Source organism: Hippocampus zosterae, chromosome 4, assembly GCF_025434085.1.
Source record: "Hippocampus zosterae strain Florida chromosome 4, ASM2543408v3, whole genome shotgun sequence".
Taxonomy (NCBI): domain Eukaryota; kingdom Metazoa; phylum Chordata; class Actinopteri; order Syngnathiformes; family Syngnathidae; genus Hippocampus; species Hippocampus zosterae.
The window spans coordinates 11743438-11761765 of NC_067454.1; the positions used below are offsets into that span (position 1 = coordinate 11743438).

At 42.3% G+C, this 18328-nt stretch overlaps 1 protein-coding gene across 2 annotated transcripts in view; it reads left to right on the top strand.

The window, feature by feature from the left end:
• spata17 (spermatogenesis associated 17) overlaps positions 1 to 17339 on the top strand; it is a 33744-nt gene extending 16405 nt beyond the window's left edge. For both annotated transcript variants that reach the window (XM_052063696.1, XM_052063697.1), the window contains exons 8-10: positions 451 to 581; positions 2443 to 2558; positions 17132 to 17339. In XM_052063696.1, the coding sequence (XP_051919656.1) occupies positions 451 to 581; positions 2443 to 2524 (213 nt within the window). In that variant the 3' untranslated portion in view covers positions 2525 to 2558; positions 17132 to 17339. The remainder of the gene's footprint in view (positions 1 to 450; positions 582 to 2442; positions 2559 to 17131) is intronic.
• Positions 17340 to 18328: the final 989 nt, after the last annotated feature.

Sequence of the window (18328 nt, forward strand, 5' to 3'; positions counted from 1 at the left end):
GGAGAACATGCAAACTCCACACAGGGAGGCCGGAGCTGGACTTTAACCCGGTACCTCTGCACTGTGAGGTTGCTAACCACTCGATAACCGGGCCGCCCCACCGTATTCATTTGCTTGGCAATTACGTTTCACAGCTGTGATGATGCAGCAATTGTGATTAAATGATGACGGAAGTTGAAGCTCAGCGTACATATAGCTCAGCGTATCATTTCTTTATCTTGCTCCCACAATGGCGCCACTTATGTTTCTTTCATTGCTCACTTACTTTAAGACTACTTTAGATGGATTGTGTCTTTTTTTTCCTCTCTGCCTCTCCTGTGGTGTGATTGGCTTCTGCTTTTAGCTGTAAAACCATCACCAACTGCAGAAAGATTGACAGAGAGGAGAAGCTGAAACAGAAAGAAGCAGTCATCATTGACTGATAATTGTAACTCTCTTTGGTTATTTCAGGTCCGGATCAGAGACCCTGTGGAGACGTGGGAGCCAAGTGTACGTTTTCCTGAGCTTTTCGTGGGTCTGCACAGCTCGTGCACACATTTGGACGAGGCTCAGAATGATTTGCGAGCCTACAGTGGCACAAGGTCAGTCAAGAAAGTATTTTTAATTTTTTTTCTGGACTGCAACATTAGCTTGACTCCATCCATTGTTTTTTATGTTCCATATTGTTCACGGGTGAGCGGGAGCTTATCCCAGCTGATTTGGGGCCGGGTACACTTTGGGCTGCTCGTCAGGCTATGACCCGAGACCTATAGACAAACAATCACTCACATTCACAAATATGGACAAATTGAATATTCAGTTAAGCTAACATACACATTTTGGGAATATGGGAGGAAGCCAGAGTACCAAAACAGACCACACGCAAGTATTGGGAGAACATGAACATTCTATTCAGGGCGGCCTGAGGTGAGGTTTAAATCTTTGGCATAAGATAGACTGCATTGTCTAATTAGAGCCAATAAAGGCTGTGTCGAAATGATCTACTCATACAACGATAATAAAAGGCATCCGCAGATCTTGAACAAAAAGTCTTAAATTTTCCAAAATGAAGGCCCTAATTAGCCTGACAGTTGACACTTAATTCTTATATGTGCCATTGAACAGGTCTGAAAATGCCACAGCAATGAACAACAGTTGCTTTATTCTCTCAGGAAACATTTTGTAAAGAATGCAAAATTAGTTTATGTCTGTCATCCAGTTTGCCATAAATTGTATGTAAATTCATCTCAAATATGGTGTAATTGATGATAGGCTCCAGCACCCTCCGCGACCCTCGTGAGGATCAAGCGGTACAGAAGATGGATGATTTTGATCCAACAGCCTATTTAACACAGCCTTCAAAAGAGTTTTAAAATACTCAGACTGCTTTCTTCATCCATCAGAGACACTGTGATATCGCTCAGTTTGACTGTCACACCGCTTAAGGGCCAGTAGATTAGAAACACGCCTATGTTGCACTCAAGTACAACACTATTACAAACTGCCACTACCAAATGAAATTTTCTAAAAATCCATGATTGTATCTTTCACGTGTGGATTATTATCTTTAAAACAAAGGGAAAAAATGAGTATGAGTGTGTAATGTGCCGACATGTGAAAATGTCTCGATACTTAACACAAGCACATTCGTTCCACATTAAGTAACAAATGAACACATCCTACGGAAACGTCATGAGGATATGCCTGGTGATTATTTGAACACTGCTTTGGTGCCCATTTCTTATTAACAGTGTCACAGGCTTTTCCGTGTAATTAAGATCAGTGTGTGTGCGTTTGTATGTAACAAGTGTCGCTGCGGTGTATTTGTGACTTTGTTAAACACTTGATTAGAACCTCATTACTACTCACGGACTAATCTACTCTGCTATGTGTGAAGTGCTCGTATTAACCCTCAGCTTGATCTCGCGCACGCTGTAATTTCCCTGGCAACAGAACAAAAGACCACCCAGTTTTCTCACCACTATACTCTTCTGTGGTATTTAACGCCGCTTCAATCACACAACTGAAGCTGCGCGGATAAAGATGCGAGTGTCTGACATAGAAAATCAGTGAGTGACTTGTAGCTATGCCAGGTGTACTAACAGCCGGTGAGTTAGAGCAGATCTTAGTCTATTTTTGAGAGGGATGATAATAAATATAGAAAATATTAGAAACCACTTCCTGTGACTCAGTGAAAAAGAAAAAACCCTGGGTCGGATCGGGACGTCCAGCATGGCATGGTGTTGTCTGCCAAATTCCCAAACATGGTAAATTACACTTGTACACATGTAAATGAAGATGTGGCAGTTTCTACGCTAGCGCGCCTTTGCTTGTCTACGAAAATAAAGCCCTGAGTGTCACGTTACCGATCCGGTGGTTTGGCCCAGTACAGTGTACAGTACATTGATTAATCACATGTCCTATATATTTTTTTTTCGCTCTGTCTAACTGTTGGTCAACCAGCGAACCAGAAAATATGCACCACCATTTGGACCACAACAGCATTGGCATTCCTCATCCCGGCAATGTTAAGACCTTTGCATAGTGCTCAACTGCTCATACACTGACATCAACAGAAGGTAGGTTGTCCATTTTAAATACATATTCATAAGGGTTATTTAATGTACCGTATTTTCTACACTAAAAAGTGCACCTAAAAGCCTTCCATTTTCTTAAAAGCTCACAGCACTCCTTAAAATCCGATGCGCCTTGTGTCTGGTCATTACGGTAATATTCGACGCCAAAATGGCTCCTTGTTCGAGACATGCTGACAACACAGACTTCAAACTTAAGGTGATCGGTTACGCAGTTGAACACGGAAATGGAGCAGCGGCAGGAGAGCTCAACGTTAACGAGTCAATGTTAGAACTTGCTGTTGCTTAAGTGAACTGTGTCCCTGCTTTATTAAATAATTTTTCCTGACATCTGATCATTCTGTTGGTGTTTCCTTGAAGATAGCTCCATCTAGTGAAGGCATTGTAGATTGCGTCTTATAATGCGGTGCACCCAATGTATGAAGAAAAATTACTAAATAGACCATTCATTGAAGGTGCGCCTCATAATCCAGTGTGCCTTTTAGTGTGGGAAAATACGGAATGTATTTGAAGAACTTCGTAAGTCATCATTGGAGATTATATACCTACCACACTGCCCTCAGATGGATCGTGCGGATAGCAGGCAATTGCCAGCTTTGCGCTTACCATTCAGTTCATATAGATATAAGCAATAGAGTGGGGTTGACTGAGGGGTTGCCAGGGCTCCCGCCTCAAATGTCACACAATATTCTTCCTTCGCATAAAAAGATGGAAAAACAGACTCTTGGTGCAGTCAAGCCCTTTCAATTTGATTTGCACAAATTTGTCAAAAGTGACAGCAATTTAATAAATCGGCGCTCTCTATCACACGCATATGTACACCCACCCACACACGCCAACACAATTCCCAGTTATGCCCTCCATTGCCCCCTTTCCATGTATACGTAAATGAGGTGTATGCATGGCTGTGTGTGTGTGTCTGCATGTCGGAGAAGGAGCGTGTGTGCACGTGGGCCCTGCGGTCTGGTCCAGGCATTAGGTAATTGACTGTGTCTTTGCTCAAGGCCTTTCATGGATCACCGTCCTTTATTAGCTCACTTTCCAGCAAGCACGCGCATACATATATGTGCATGCACACACACAAAGTTCCCAGCAGTTCCAGCCCAACCTCTTACCCCCCACTACCAGCATCGCCCAGACCCAATTGCCCAGAAACAAGGATTGAAACAAGCGAGGAGAAAGAGAGAGAGAAGAGCAAGAGAAGGAGAGAGAGCAGCGACACGGGGATGAACTAACACGGCCCCAGGAAGTGGAGATAAATAAGAATGGGGATTGAGTGGGTGGGTGAATGGGGTCTCTTGCAGCTGAACACTAAGGCTGTATGAGTATGGTCTGTTTTGATTCAGTGGTCTATACAGGCTTCATAAAATACAGAAAGAAAAAAAATCGCCTCTGAAATGCATCTTTTAAGACACCATCCTAAAATTAGAGTGATGCACAAAAGAAAACAGGCACAGTCCACTCTGACTAAAATATTAAAATTATTTATGTAAAAAGTGAATGTTGTATTGACCAGGTTAATTTATTTATAGCAAGATTATATTTATTGTATTCATTTCTACATAATCAAATTGCGTACACATTCAGCACATCTTGTTCAATTCATTTTAAATCCATTGTCATAGTGTTCAGAGTTCAAATGATAAAAATTGTTCCGATCTCCGAATATGTATGTATCTGGATACATATCTATCTTCACATGTTAAAACTGCAATCTTAACAGTTTACTGTCTGTAGACACATCACCATTTGGCAAAATGCACAATCCTGACTGGACCAAATGTACTTTGTGCACACCTGTCCAATGAATCAATTTGGGTTTGTGTAAAACAAGCCAAAGTCTAAGATTATGGGGAAACTAAGGCATCCAGCACCAATTGATTGATGTTTTGATTAATGCCAAAGTCAGATTCCATGCATGGAGCCCAATATCGAGCCGACAGACGTGTCGCAGACAAACGTAGTGTCTTTGAGTTGTCTTGACGCGCAGTAGCCCGTGTAGCCTGACATAATCTACAATTAGTCATGAGACCATTCATCATTCGATTCTTCGGCATTGACCAATCGGAAGACGGTGCCCTCCGATTTATGACAAGAGACTGGAATCACAATGTGGTGTACAGTATTTCCAAAGGGACATGAAAAAAAGGGGAACTATTTAAAGTAAATGAAGGATTTAAACTCATGCTATGTTTGCTAACAGCAAAGCTAGTCGCTGATTAGCAAACGTGGCGTGATTAAACAAACATCCCCATACAATTCCTAAATATCCCTGCCGCAACTATATTGTTTTCCCATTCTTGGCCCACTTCTGTTATATTGCTGGCAGTCAGAGCCCTTCTGAGCACATTTCGGTCTGTTGCTTCATCCTTGTGTGCCGCTCTACCTCTATTTGCGCTCTCTTCTCTGCCTGTGTGGTAATTAGTGCGTAAGACCTATCGTTGGAAGCACCCCCAGCTACAGCCGCAGCCAGCAGAGCTTTGTCACAGCTCAGAGGGCCGATGGAGTGGACAGCTCAGCCTTGATACTCATCATCTTCATACTGTGCCGGGGCCATGCCTCCCCCGCAGCCACATTATTTGGCTATGGTATCCAGCCACGCTCCTAATTATTTTCAAATCCCAGCCGAAGCCCTATCACCCGCCCTGCCACGTTACCCTGCTCTGCTTGTAATCATCACCTAAAGCCTTGCTTTGTAGCCTGAAGTCCCATCATTAGCATATCCCAATTTTTGCTAGCTGCATACTCTGCCTCTCTGGCTTGGCCATCACAGCTCTGGAAATAGCTCATGACTCCTGGACCTTTATTTACCATACCCATCTGTGTCACAGCAAGAAAGGCTGTCAGTGTTAATGTGGTGTGCCCTGTCACGACTTACAGCCATCCACACATAATCACACTGATGACAGTCCCCACCTCTCCAGGAATTCAATGGCACCCACATCTTAGGCCGAGGGGTGCTCGCCCTTCCTCTATCGTCCATGTGACCTTGCCCTCATTACACGGGTCCCACCTTCTTGTAAGTCGGCACTCTTCTATTTTATGACCTCAAATGCAAATTACAATAATGGGCGAAAATTCTGACCTGGGCCCTTGCCCTTTAGGAACATCAAATTGAAACTCGGTTTTCCAAGGACTATTGGCCACTCATCTTGACCGTAGTTATCTGCAGTGGGAAGAACTGCTCTAACACTACTTTCCCAACTTTCCTCCTGTCTATTGCTGAATAGCGCGTCTCGGGTAATGGGAGCCAATGCAAGATAATCCTGTGTAAAATCTTTAATTCTACTCAATCACTTACTTTCTTAGTTTCATGAAGTATGTTTTCGGACTGTCGGGGGAAACATAGCACCCTGAGAAATCCACGAAAGCATGGTACTGTAACTCCACACGGAATGTTCCAACTGAGACTTGAAGCCACATCTCCTGATTGTGAGGCACACGTGTAATCCACAACTTCACTGTGCTGCCTTCACTGACTGATGAAAGTTGAACAATCGTCGATTTATTAATGTTTCAAATGAGTTTTTCATCAGAAATGTTTTTGGATTATAATTGTGTGATTTCTAATTGTATTTTCTTTCTTTAGCATTGTACTTTAGAAAACACAAAAACAATAACATCGTTGAGCGAAATAGATCAGCTGATGAAGAGCCATTTTGTTCACTCGTTAAGTTTAGGGCCTCTTCCTTCAATTTAGTTGCAGGGTGTTTCACTGGACTCTGTTCAAATTTGCGTCTCTGAGCATACATAAAGGGGAGATCATACATAAAGTTTTGTAAAAAAAAGCTGAAGACAAATTATGTATCCAAAGTCAAACGCTGCTTTTATTAATTTGTAAGGAACATTGCTACTTGAATATACATACTGGCCTTGAATAGAAAAAGTAAGCCGAGTTTAAATGAGGACAGGCAACAAATACTGGACCTCTGATGATAGATTGCATTGCATGCTAGTTGTTTTGTTTGTGGTTGCAACTCGTATGAGTAATTTTAAATGCGGTTATGGGAAAGCCTTCATTGTCCAGGCTAATTTTGCGGCTTGCGTTATTAGCCATGTCACCAGTAGTCCTGCCTGTAACCATAAAAGATGGCTAATTAGGAGGCCACGTGCAAATCAAATGCACTAGACTGAGTGGTCACGTCTGTGTTTGCTTGCGCTCCCAGCGTATCTTTCCCCTCATATTAGACTGGCGCTCATCACAACTTTTAAACGCTAACATCTGACAAGAACCGTGGCTGAAATACACATCAAAACACTTGCAAGGCCAAGATATGCAATCTTCAACTGGAGCAGACACGAGGAAATCTTTGGCAGCCTACATATGCACTCGTCGGCCACCGTATGGTAAACCTGCACAGTGTAGTGAGATCCAATGAAAGAGAAAAGTCTGTCGCTACAACTCTAATAATGGTCGCTTTTGATTGACAAAGTCTGAGCTGTATTCATGTAGAAGTTTATTCTTGGGGTTGTAGTTGGCAGTAGTTATAAGGCCACACGTTCCAAAGAGGTGGAAAACCCTTTTGCTCCCAGCTTCTTGCCAGAATTATTATCACCGCAACTAATGTATGCAGGTTCCTTTTAATGTGAGCAATATTCCTCTGCAATTAAGACCTGGAAATGATATACAAGTGCGGATAATATATATTGGGAGGACAAGAAGGGGCAGCTAATGCTTGAAGTTCCCAGTGTGCCTGGAACTCGATGCATTTCATGTTATCTATCGCATGTGTCCATCTATCATCCGTTATGCTGCATAAGTGTGTAGGTTACTGTGTTGGGAAAGAAAGAACGTTAATTCTCCATAACAATTTTACAGCATGCGTAAAACTCTGCAGCCCCTTCATTTGCACAGTCATAAAACATTCCCCCTGCCATTCTCCTTCCCACTCAGGAGTGTGTGTTTTTCAATTAACCCACACTTCGCCTCCATTATGGCGGCATTTTACCCTGTGAGGCCCTTCAACATGCAGGAGAACGATCACAGCCAAGCATGCACGTACAGGATTTAAAGTATGCCTTCTCGATTAAGTGATTAAGAGTGATGCTTCCTTGTCAAATGAGCGAATGGATGACAACATAATAAGAGTTCAATACTGAAGTTATGCTCTAGGACAGGGGTGCCCATTAGGTAGATCCTGATCTACCTTTAGATCTAAGACAGGTCCCAAGTAGATCCGAGAAGTTTCGAGAAGAAAAAAAAAAAAACAATCATTTGTGTGTCTTTGTACATGTTAGTAATATATTGTTTGTGTTAATATACACTGCACACTAATCATCTTATCAGTCTCATTTTCACAAAAAAAAAATATTTAAAAAATAAAATAAAGCAGATAAATCTCAAATTTGTGTGTGTGTGTGTGCGTGCGCGCGCCGGTAAGGGTAGATCCCGGAAGGTTAGTTGATCGAAAAGTAGATCTTCGATCCAAAAAGTTTGGGCACCCCTGCTCTAGGATGTTGACCATGGCAAGGACAGATTAGGTTGTAACTCGGTGTTGGGTGGCGTGCAGGAAATTGGGGAAAATATGTTAATTTTCCCGAACGGCCAGCGCAATTGCAGGTGGGCCTGGGCCATCATGGCTCCTCGCAGGCATCTGTTAACGATTACATTGGAGCACGTGACGGCCGCAACCAGTCGCTAACTAAATTGCGGCGAATGATGGCCCATCCATGACAACGTTCTGAGCTGGAAAAAAAAAATCAAGAGTACAAATTGTTGCCAGCATAAAGCTTTTAACTATACAGGCAGTGTTTTAATCAATGTTGTAATCTTAATTCATGTCACACGAGTGTAAAAAGAAAACAACGTTGGCGTGTGACAACGTCAGTCTTAGGGTTCACCTCACGTAACTGTTTGCGGATATTCTTTTTGTTTTTAAAAGGTTTGGTTGGACTGTCGATCTTTGGAGGCATCTTGGTTATTACGGTGTCTCGGGAGGGCCTTCAACTTTATTTATTTATTTGCGTGTTCAAATCGGTGGTCAGAACACAAAACATTAGAAGTATATTTTTCCAATAGATTTTGGCTGGGACGATGTCTCATGAGTACCGATGTGCCGTTTGCTAAAAGCAACCCATTTGAAGAGATTTAATAACTGAGAGCTGTCTTTCTGCTGGCAACTAAGCATTTTTGTACCTTGAAAGGGAAGTGAAGTTCCAAAAATGTGCTTTACACTACCAGTAACATGCTCTATTCACCCGCACGAGTCTAAACATGAAATTCTTAACTCAACTCAACTCAGTTGTGGAATATGTGGAATATATTAGGCAGCAAAATCTACCCATTATTATCCATCATAAGGGGGTGCCATTTTGACACTTGCTCTCGATTGAAAATTACATCACAGTGCCCAAGGACCCATGAAACGACCATCACTGCTCACCTGTTTTTTTGAGCTTGGATAAAAATGGGTGGATTTTGCCACTTAATTCATATTCCGAAGTAAAGAACATTTTTGAGTTGACTTCCCCTTAGCCTGTGTGGATGGATGTGTTCCACTGAGCCATCAAACATGTACTGTATCGTGTTAAAAACACTTCTCATTTCCTCACCTCCTCTCCACTTGCAACTTTTTCGCGGACCTCTAGCACTTTCCTCCCCTTGTCTCTGAGTATAAAGGCATATGTGTAGCACATGGTACAGTATGTGCTGTCAAATGCCTCACACTCGCTTAAGGCATATAGAAGGCTCATATACAGTACAGCAGTGTGTCTGTTCTTTGCAATGTCTGTTTTTATCTTTTTCTTGTTGTTTTTTTGTTGTTGTTTTTTTCACTTGGTAGTCAAACTGTTTATGGGAAGACCCCGTTTTTACATTGGCTAGTACATAGATGGATTATACAGTATGTGCACGTTCATGCATGCTCGCATGTGTGAGTTATTGCCAGTCAGCACAGGGCGAAGTCACGGCGTCAGTGGGACCTGCAAAGCGAAGCAATCACAAACACTTAAATGTGCAAATGGCATTGATGTCCTGTGTTAAGCAGCCTGTGTTGACTGATGAGCCTGTTAACCCCGCCTGAAACAACTCCAGCGCAGGGGATTGGACGTACACTGTGGCCTCACGGGTTCCAATCCCAATTTGCATTGGAATTGTGCATATTTAATCTAAGGTGTGTTCAAAGGAGCAAAGGCAAGATCCCCACACCCCTCCTCTTTTTTCCAGTTTCTCATTATTGATGTGTAATAGCACCTTGGAGGCTGGGGCCTTAATTCACCAGCCCCAATCTTAATCTAAACGTCAGTGTCTGCCCCTCTTTCCCCCCAATGTGCAGTCTCTTCTGAAACAAAATCCTTGTTGCAGCCTTCATTCCAAGAGTCTTTACATCTCCGATTTATCTGTTCCATTACTTTGGGTTTGTTTGATTTTTTCTGTCTAGTCTCAAACAGCTGTTGTTTGACGTTTGTGTCATTATTCGTGTGTGTGACTAATATCATTATTGAAAAATGACTAATGGACGAGAGAAAAGAACTTTTTTCAGGCTATTTATGACAACCAATTTAGGTAAAATGTTGTATTTTATTGTAAATACATTCCCCCAAACTCTCTAAAACATATTTTTTTACCCTACTAAGAATTTTAGGATTTATAAGGTAATAACCAGGAAAATTAACATAATCTTCCATCTATTTGAAGAAAAAAAATGTTTTAATTTTTTCATTTTTTTCATTGCAAAATATTGGCCATTTTTCTTGTTCATCTGTAATAACGTCTACACAACTTTTTGGCCAATGTTCTACTAAATTCTGTGGGCTTTTGTCAGTCACTCAGTATAATCTTGATGGACCTTTCAGTCCTTTACTGATGGATGCCCATTTCGCTGATGAATGACAGAAACACGTATCGCTTATCTAATGCATTTGTTTGTGGGGCGGTGAATACAGTAGAGTTGCTTGAGTGTACGGTATTGACTATACCTGTAAACACTTTGCGCTTCATGTACAGTAGGTAATGGTGTGCATCAAAGAGCTGTAATCTGCCAAAAAACTAAGAGTAGAAGAAGAAAGAGAAGCAGAAAAAGAAAAAAAAAACATTGATAGTCATGGCAACTCGGTTCCAGTTTTTCCAAGGATTAATTACGATGCACACGGATGGTACCTTTGGCTACCGGAGTGCTCCTGCTGAACATAACAGTTCAATAGATTAAGTTGGCAAATACTGTAAGCGGATGTCAGGATTTGTAAAGCTCTTTCGTCGTCCACCGTATGATGTTGATACGCTGATATATAGTGCACTCACTCCATTTACCTTTTTCTTACGGAATAATGGACTGACAATTGACAGCCTGATGGAGGTGATGACGGAAACGCTGTGAAAAGAACGAGGATGGACTGATGTTTACAGTTTGGTTCGTCATGAAATAGCCACAGACTGTTGATGACCAACGGGTGCCCAGCCTGCTGAGAAATGACGGACTGGTAGAATTAACTGCTGTGTCCACCTTTGATTAAATCATGGTTTGACTAGTTGCTTTTCTTATCAAATCTTCCATCAGAGTTCTATAAAGTCTCAAATCGATCCGAGACAACTTTATCTTAGTGTCTCTGTTGCTTCAGGTGGTCACTCAGTTTTGTCGATTGGGCTTACTGTTCCTTTGTGTTCAAGTGGTTTCTCCCTTTTCGTTGCTGTGTGTTGAACTGTACAGTGTGTGACTCTTTGTTCCTGTATTGATATGATTAAGTGTCAATGACAAAGGCTCTCTCTCTTCATCTCATTTCCCTCCACCTTCCTTTGACCAACACTTCCTTGCAGTCAGTGTGTTGTCTTGTTTTCTGACTTATCTTTCCCTTTTTAATTTCCTATGTTTCCTTTTTTCCTAATACGTGGGAAGACTACAGTAATTGTGTGTGTGTGTGTGTGTGTGTGTGTGTGTGTGTGTGTGTGTGTGTGTGTGTGTGTGTGTGTGTGTGTGTGTGTGTGTGTGAGATGCATGAACATAGCTTGAAGCGGGACCCCGTGCAGTGTATGTAATTCCTTGTTTGTACACGTTTCTAGACCTCTTTGTGCCCTGCACGGGAGGAGGAGATATGCAGAGAGGTTGAACAAGACAAGAGAGATTGTTAGAAATGGAAAGACATGAGGAGGGGAGGGATGCGATTGGGTGGGGTAGGGGGTATATATGAAAAAACAGGATGATAACAAAAGCAGCTCAGATTTCACAGACGCATATTTCATCAATCATGTGAATAAGTCGTCGTGATTATGCATGGTGGTGGCAGGCCGAGAGGGGTGGTGGTGTTCGGCGTGGTGATTACCATACACCATAAAACCTGCTTTCTTATCTCACACACACTGATTAGTTTCTGTCTGCAGATAGCCTCTCACTCTGTACTCCTTCCTGTAAGTACACCTACACATACGCGCGCACGCACACACACACAGCCATTGTCTCTGAATGGATGCGAATAATCACACATGTGCCAGCACATTCCCGTCTAAATGGTGCTGCTCGTAATGCATTACTAAGTAACACTGTTGTTTCCGAGTAAGACTTTAGTCAGCAATCGCTGCCATTTCAAGTAACTAGTAATCTAATACATTACTAGATTTAATATAGTAGTCTGGTTAACATTACGATTCGAAATTTTCGTGTTAGTTTTAGACAAAACAAAGTTGGCGAAACGTACGATTCGACTTGATACTTGATAGTGTCTCTCTTTAGAGAAGACAATAGCAGGCAGTTGCCACTAGGCTACAGAAGTGAGTAACTTGAGGCGCAAGTCAATGATCAAAACACCAAATTCAGCCGCAGTCTGGTAGATATGTGGTTTGCACAGGCAACAAAAGTAATAGTTAATGAAAAATAAAATTAAGGCATTTACGCACAACCTTTTACTGGTCAACATGCATACAATAAACAGCTGTACATTATGTAATACAAAAGTAAAGGGAAAAAATTGATCCGTGAAGCATTATGGGATGAGTTATTCTACACCCTATCATGTGGCGAGAAGAAAGTTACATGAGGGCAAAGTCACATTTTCGGAATGTTGATGTCTCACGTGTGCATTCAATTTTTAGGTATTTATTTATTTAGGCATCAGGTGAACGTGAGTATGAATGGCTGTTTGTATATCTGTCTCCATAAGTGCCTTATTAGAGGTGTAGGAGATGTAAAAGTGATGTGCAAGCAATAATCAGCCCATCATTGTTTCGGTTCTGATTTACTCATACAGGCCTTAAGAGTCAAACCAGCAGTGGTTTGACTGCTGCTCGAATCATTCGAAGCCCTCACACAAACCATACGACCGCATTGGTCTGAAAAGTGTTAGGCCAATAGTAGTTAGTGTTCATTGGCTCTTAATGAGGGGAAGCTAAAGCAAAAGTGTCATTGTTTTGGTACTGTAGGTCAATTTCCACCAAAGCAGGCCTTCAAGTGAGACTAGAAATCAATAGGAGGAGGTGAAAAATTTGCTACGTATGAAAAACCTCGCTTGGTGTCTCAATCAGGTGATTAGAAATTACTCTTTTCTCTTTCACATGAACTATCTTGCTCAGATATTTAATGTCAGCTCATTTGGTAAGCAGGCTAGGCCACTGTATCGCATTTTCTGAGCGGTGTCTGCATGCGAAAAGCGTGCAAGGGACGCATTAGGACCTCCTGACAGGGGCCCGGGTGAAATAAGTGAAATTAATGGAGCTCCTTTCATGTCGGACAAGGCCGCGGCACCCCTTTCACGCCGCATACAGTCGCTGAAAAGTCAATACTTTTTTATTACTCCTCGCTTGCCCTACATTCTCCGTTACAAGTGCTCTGCTCGCTAATTGGTTTCAGTTTGCCGAGAAGGAGGGAGCGAAAAAGCAGGCGAAAAGGAGCCAGAGGAGTCCGTCTCGGAGAACACCGAAACAAATAAATTGATGTCATATTTTCTTCACAACATTTCCCCCCCCCCCCACTGAGGAGCAACGTGTGGAGGTGGCAAAATTGAGGGAGATAAAAAGAAACATGAGGGTAAATACTCGGTTGGCGCACAGCTAGTCCCCGGAGAACCTGATGATATCCAGGAGCCTGTTAATGGGGACCAGTTGTTTAAGTGGTCACCCCTGAGGTTTCTTCCCAGCAGCCATCATACAGCACTTCTGGAAGATTCTTTGATAAAAATGACATTCAAATCATTTCCAGTTCATGTTCAAATGGAAATAAAAATGAGACCAAAAGGGAAAAAAAATTCACATAAATGTGACCAGTTCCACCAAACATTTTTTTTCCTAAATCGTCACCAGGAGAGGATGTGAAAGTAAGCAGATGAAATAATGTGGATGCACAAGTGTAAAAATGTGCTTTGGTCTCATAAAACAATGGTTGAAATTTTTCGCCATCATTCCGCCACCCCCCAAAAAAACAATGCCACTCTTCAACAAAAGATCAGCATGGCTGCGGTGAAGCACGGTGGTGTCAGCATGACGCTTTGGGGCCATTTTCCTTCAGCTTGAACACATTGAAAGGAATTCGGAACAGCTTAGAATAGCAGTCATTGTTGGCACAAAAACTTTGAAACAATGTCTTTGGCCTATTTACTTATTATGGCTTTGTTGCTGTCACACTCAAACAGTTAATGGCCGAAGTAGGGCATCTCTTGGCAAATCAGTATGTTTGCATTTCATCTCTGATCTGCAATTAAACTCTGTGTGTGTGCATGTGTGTGTGTGTGTGTGTAAACTGTATGCGCGCTGTCTGCCAGTATGCCTTGTACTGCTGTGCTAAACTTAAGTGGCAGGGGGGTTAGCCTCTTTCAGAAACAGCACAGCCACAAATTGATGTGACACTTTGAACCCCTGCCCTCCCTCCCCGGAAGCCCACCTCATCTCCTCCCAGCCTCCGCACTCACACACACACACAAACACACACACTGATCGGCTTCCGGTTCGAGGCAGATTCCACCAGTCTTGTTTTCTTGCTGCATCCCAGTTTTCACAGCTATAGAATGTGCACGAGGGTAGGTTTGAGGGTGGGGTATGAGCGTACATTTTTTTTGGTCATGTGTGTGTGTTGAAAGAGCTGTCATAGAGGGCTGGCATCACCGTCTACTTTGCCGTCTACTTTGCCAGCAGCTTGACAAGTCCCTGCTCCGTGCCCTGTGGCACAAACGGCGTGCGTGCACACACACACACACACACACATGCACACACACGCACACACACACACAAAAAATGTCAAGTGCCCCATGCCACTCTCACTCCTCTGCCACAAATCACAGTAGAATGATATGTGAGCCCACCACTCACACACTTGCATCCATTAAATGTAAATAATGAACACATGTATGTGCGCATGGGCGCACCCATATATAACTACAACTACATGCTTCAAAACCAGCTGGTGTACACTTTAAAATCATGACCAGAGGAGAAAAGAAAATCTATATAAAGATTGAGGATACGTTGCCAGTTTTGGGTAGGTTCCCAAAAATGATTCATGCGATAGTAGTTCTTTTGTTAAGTTTGTCTATTTATTTGTTTATGAAGGGAACGAGCCTTCATGGAAGTTGTGGACGTCAGATCACGGAGGACCACTGTTTGTTACAAGGACAGGCTTGTCTCCGCCCTCGGGCATTGGCGCTATGATGATTGTCATGGCCGTGGAGTGTGAGTGACAGGCGGGGATCGCATGTGCTAGCCGCGGAGCAGTAAATTCCAACAGCCTCAGTCTCTGACATTAGTTTGTCCTTCATCAAAACTTTGCAGTCATTTACAACTAACACTCACTCTGCAAAAATCTTCTTTTTTTAAACCATCTGTGCTTGCCATGATCTCATCTACATTCGTTCATTTCGAAGTCTGCGCCTCTTCATGTGCCAAGCAAGATGTTTGATATTTTTTTTCCTGGCATCACAAGTCACTTTATTACTGTAAAAAATCGGTTCGGAGAGCAAATGGTTTTTTGTCTGGCTATCTTTTTGTGTGCACTCATTTGGTGAGTATGCGCCAGTTTTTTTTTATTTATTTTTTTTGCAACACAGTAGAAAAGGAGGTCAGTTCATTTATTTAATTTTTAACAGTTTCAAGCATTCATCATTTATCCGGTGCCGGTAATGCTGCCCATTACAGCCATGATGAAGACCCTCGCTTAGTTCCAGTAGCCACTCTGGTCTCTCTCTCTCACACACACACACACACACACACACACACGAATATTTGTAACTATTGTCGTTTTATGGAGAACACCATGTTATACCATCACCTGGTTTCCTGGTTTCTTATATATGTGCTTAAGGGCACCGAGTATTTCACCCATAATCTGAGACACACACAAATACATACGCCAGTAGGCATCCTATAAAAGTACCTGTAGACAGCAGCCCCTCTAAAAATGGAATGACCGTCAAAGAGTACAATTCGGAATGTGAACTTTGACTTGACTAGTAAACATTTACTCTGGCAATGCAGGTTTGCATTTTTTGGGGGGCTTTTTGCGGTGTTTTCTGCAACACAGTCCAAAAGATGGTCAACAATTTTGTGAATGTCACAAGAGATATAGCTCAAACCTCAGGGTATTTCGCAAGACTTCAGGGATCAGCCGTAAGAAGGGGATTTAAGAATTTGAGAAAAGAATAAGAATCCTCATCAACAAAAGCTTTCGAAGACTCAATGATTTATTACTCTTGTCTGCTTAGCGATGTGTGCCACCACCCATTGTTGAGGCAGAGTTGTTTAGATGTTTTTCCTTTTCACATTTTTTTTTCTGCCCCTCGTCTTCATTAAGCCTGAGTGGTGTTTACATCTCAGAATCAAAATAGCATTATTGTCATTGTGCCATAGGTTGCATCGAAATAGAACGGACACAATCTGCCCGAGAAACAATGACTATGACAAATGAACAGGGCGATACAGAACATGAGTTCTCCAGGTAACCCTTTACAATGCCCCATTTTCAGAGATGTAAAGAAAACATGATGGGGAAGATGGGGAAGAAGAAAAAAACGTCTCCAGATTGACGTCCTGTAAGGGAGGCACAGTATGGAAAACTCAGCAAACAGGCATACATTATTACACATCATACAGACTAGCACAAGCACGCATGGGCCTTGGGGTGGGGAGTGTCGGATGGGAACATTACAATCCAACCTGCAGAGCGCAGACTTCACAGCCAACACGGCACCACCATACCTGATTCTGCAGGTGCGCCACAATAGGAAGGAAAGGAGATGGGGTTGATATATGGACTTCTGTATTGCATTTGTGTTTTCATAGGAATGTGTGTCTACATGAGTCTATCCGTTGTCCGAGCGGTATGTTAACACATCGTCTCGTTGCCAGGGGGATGATATTTGGCATCTCAAACACTGATGTGACCGTTCACGTTAGAGGTTAACGGGCAAAAAATGTTATGATGGAGACATATGGGCCCCAAAACTGATTCTTTCTACATCCTTTGTTTGATGGAATTTCTTTTTCTCAAAAAAAGTGATTTGAAATCTAAATGAGGTCATCAAGAATGTTGATACACTTCACCGCCAAAGGAGTCAGGTAACCCTTTGGTGGTTGCTGTTGTTTTGGACACTGAGCGATGTCTGAGATGATGTGCGCTGATAATAAATAAGTTCAACTTTCTTCACAGATGGCACTGCAGGATCAGTGAACACCAGCCCTCAATGGCTTCAACAACGTGTGTTGCATGATGACAACAAACAGGAGAGCTCTCGTTCTAGATCACCATCCAGCCTCACTTGTCACGTTCACAGAGCTACAGGAGTATCCAGATGCCATGCAGCAGATTCAGCACTGAACACTTACCCATAAGCAATAAACAAAATTCGAAATCATCCGATTTTATTTACATCTGTTTTGTTTACCTTGCCGGTGTCTTCATATCGTGTTGCAACGTGGGGTTCACATCCGAACTCACCCAGTGGTCACTGAGTTGGATGAGAAAGGGAGAAGGAACTGCATACTGTCGTAAAATCTAATATCAGAAACAGCACTTTACCCTATTTTGCCAGTCCGTCCTCCGTCTGCGACCTGGGTACCCTTCCGTCATCGTCCCTCTATCCTTATTCATATAATAATCGTCTGTCCCCATCCGTCCTTGTACTTTTAAAGTGCTTCCGTGCCAGTCCCCCCTGCCCCCACAAAAATAAAAAACATCCGTGCATGACACTGTAGGAGAGAGGCATAGGGTGTGGGGGGGGGGGGGGGGGGCAATTAATACCTGACAGACGAGACAGCACTTACTTGGCTCCGTACATTCACGTAGCACTGCCGATAAAAATGGCCATTAATTAAACAAAAATGTCATCACTGTTTCTTTATGTTTTAAATGCCTCTGTAATGAGCGACTAAACATTAGTTGCTTACAACACAAAAATATTTACTATGAAAAAGAATAAAAAAACTTTACTTTTAGAAAACCTAGCCATCAGCATGGTGAGGAACACACAACACAGCCAGCTTTCTTAACCAGCAGGTTTGATGATTAATGAAATGGGTGTCTGTAGGCACTTTGTTATTTTCTCTGACTGTATACTATGTGGAAGTTTTGCTATAAAAGTACTGTTGAGATAAAATAGCCTGTTAAGAAAACTGTTTGGCTATTTTCTACACTGCACTCTGGTTTTGTTATTTTGCCTCCCGACACCACATACCTGATTAAGAACCACTGTTCTGTCCCAGGGATGGAATACCCACCTCGTCAGAACATTGCTTCAAAGTTATATTATGACCAAATATGAGTGTTATGAATCAATGGACTTTCAGTTTTCATCTACGTACAACGATGATTAAAATGGTGCATCTTCACATAAGTACAGAAATGAAA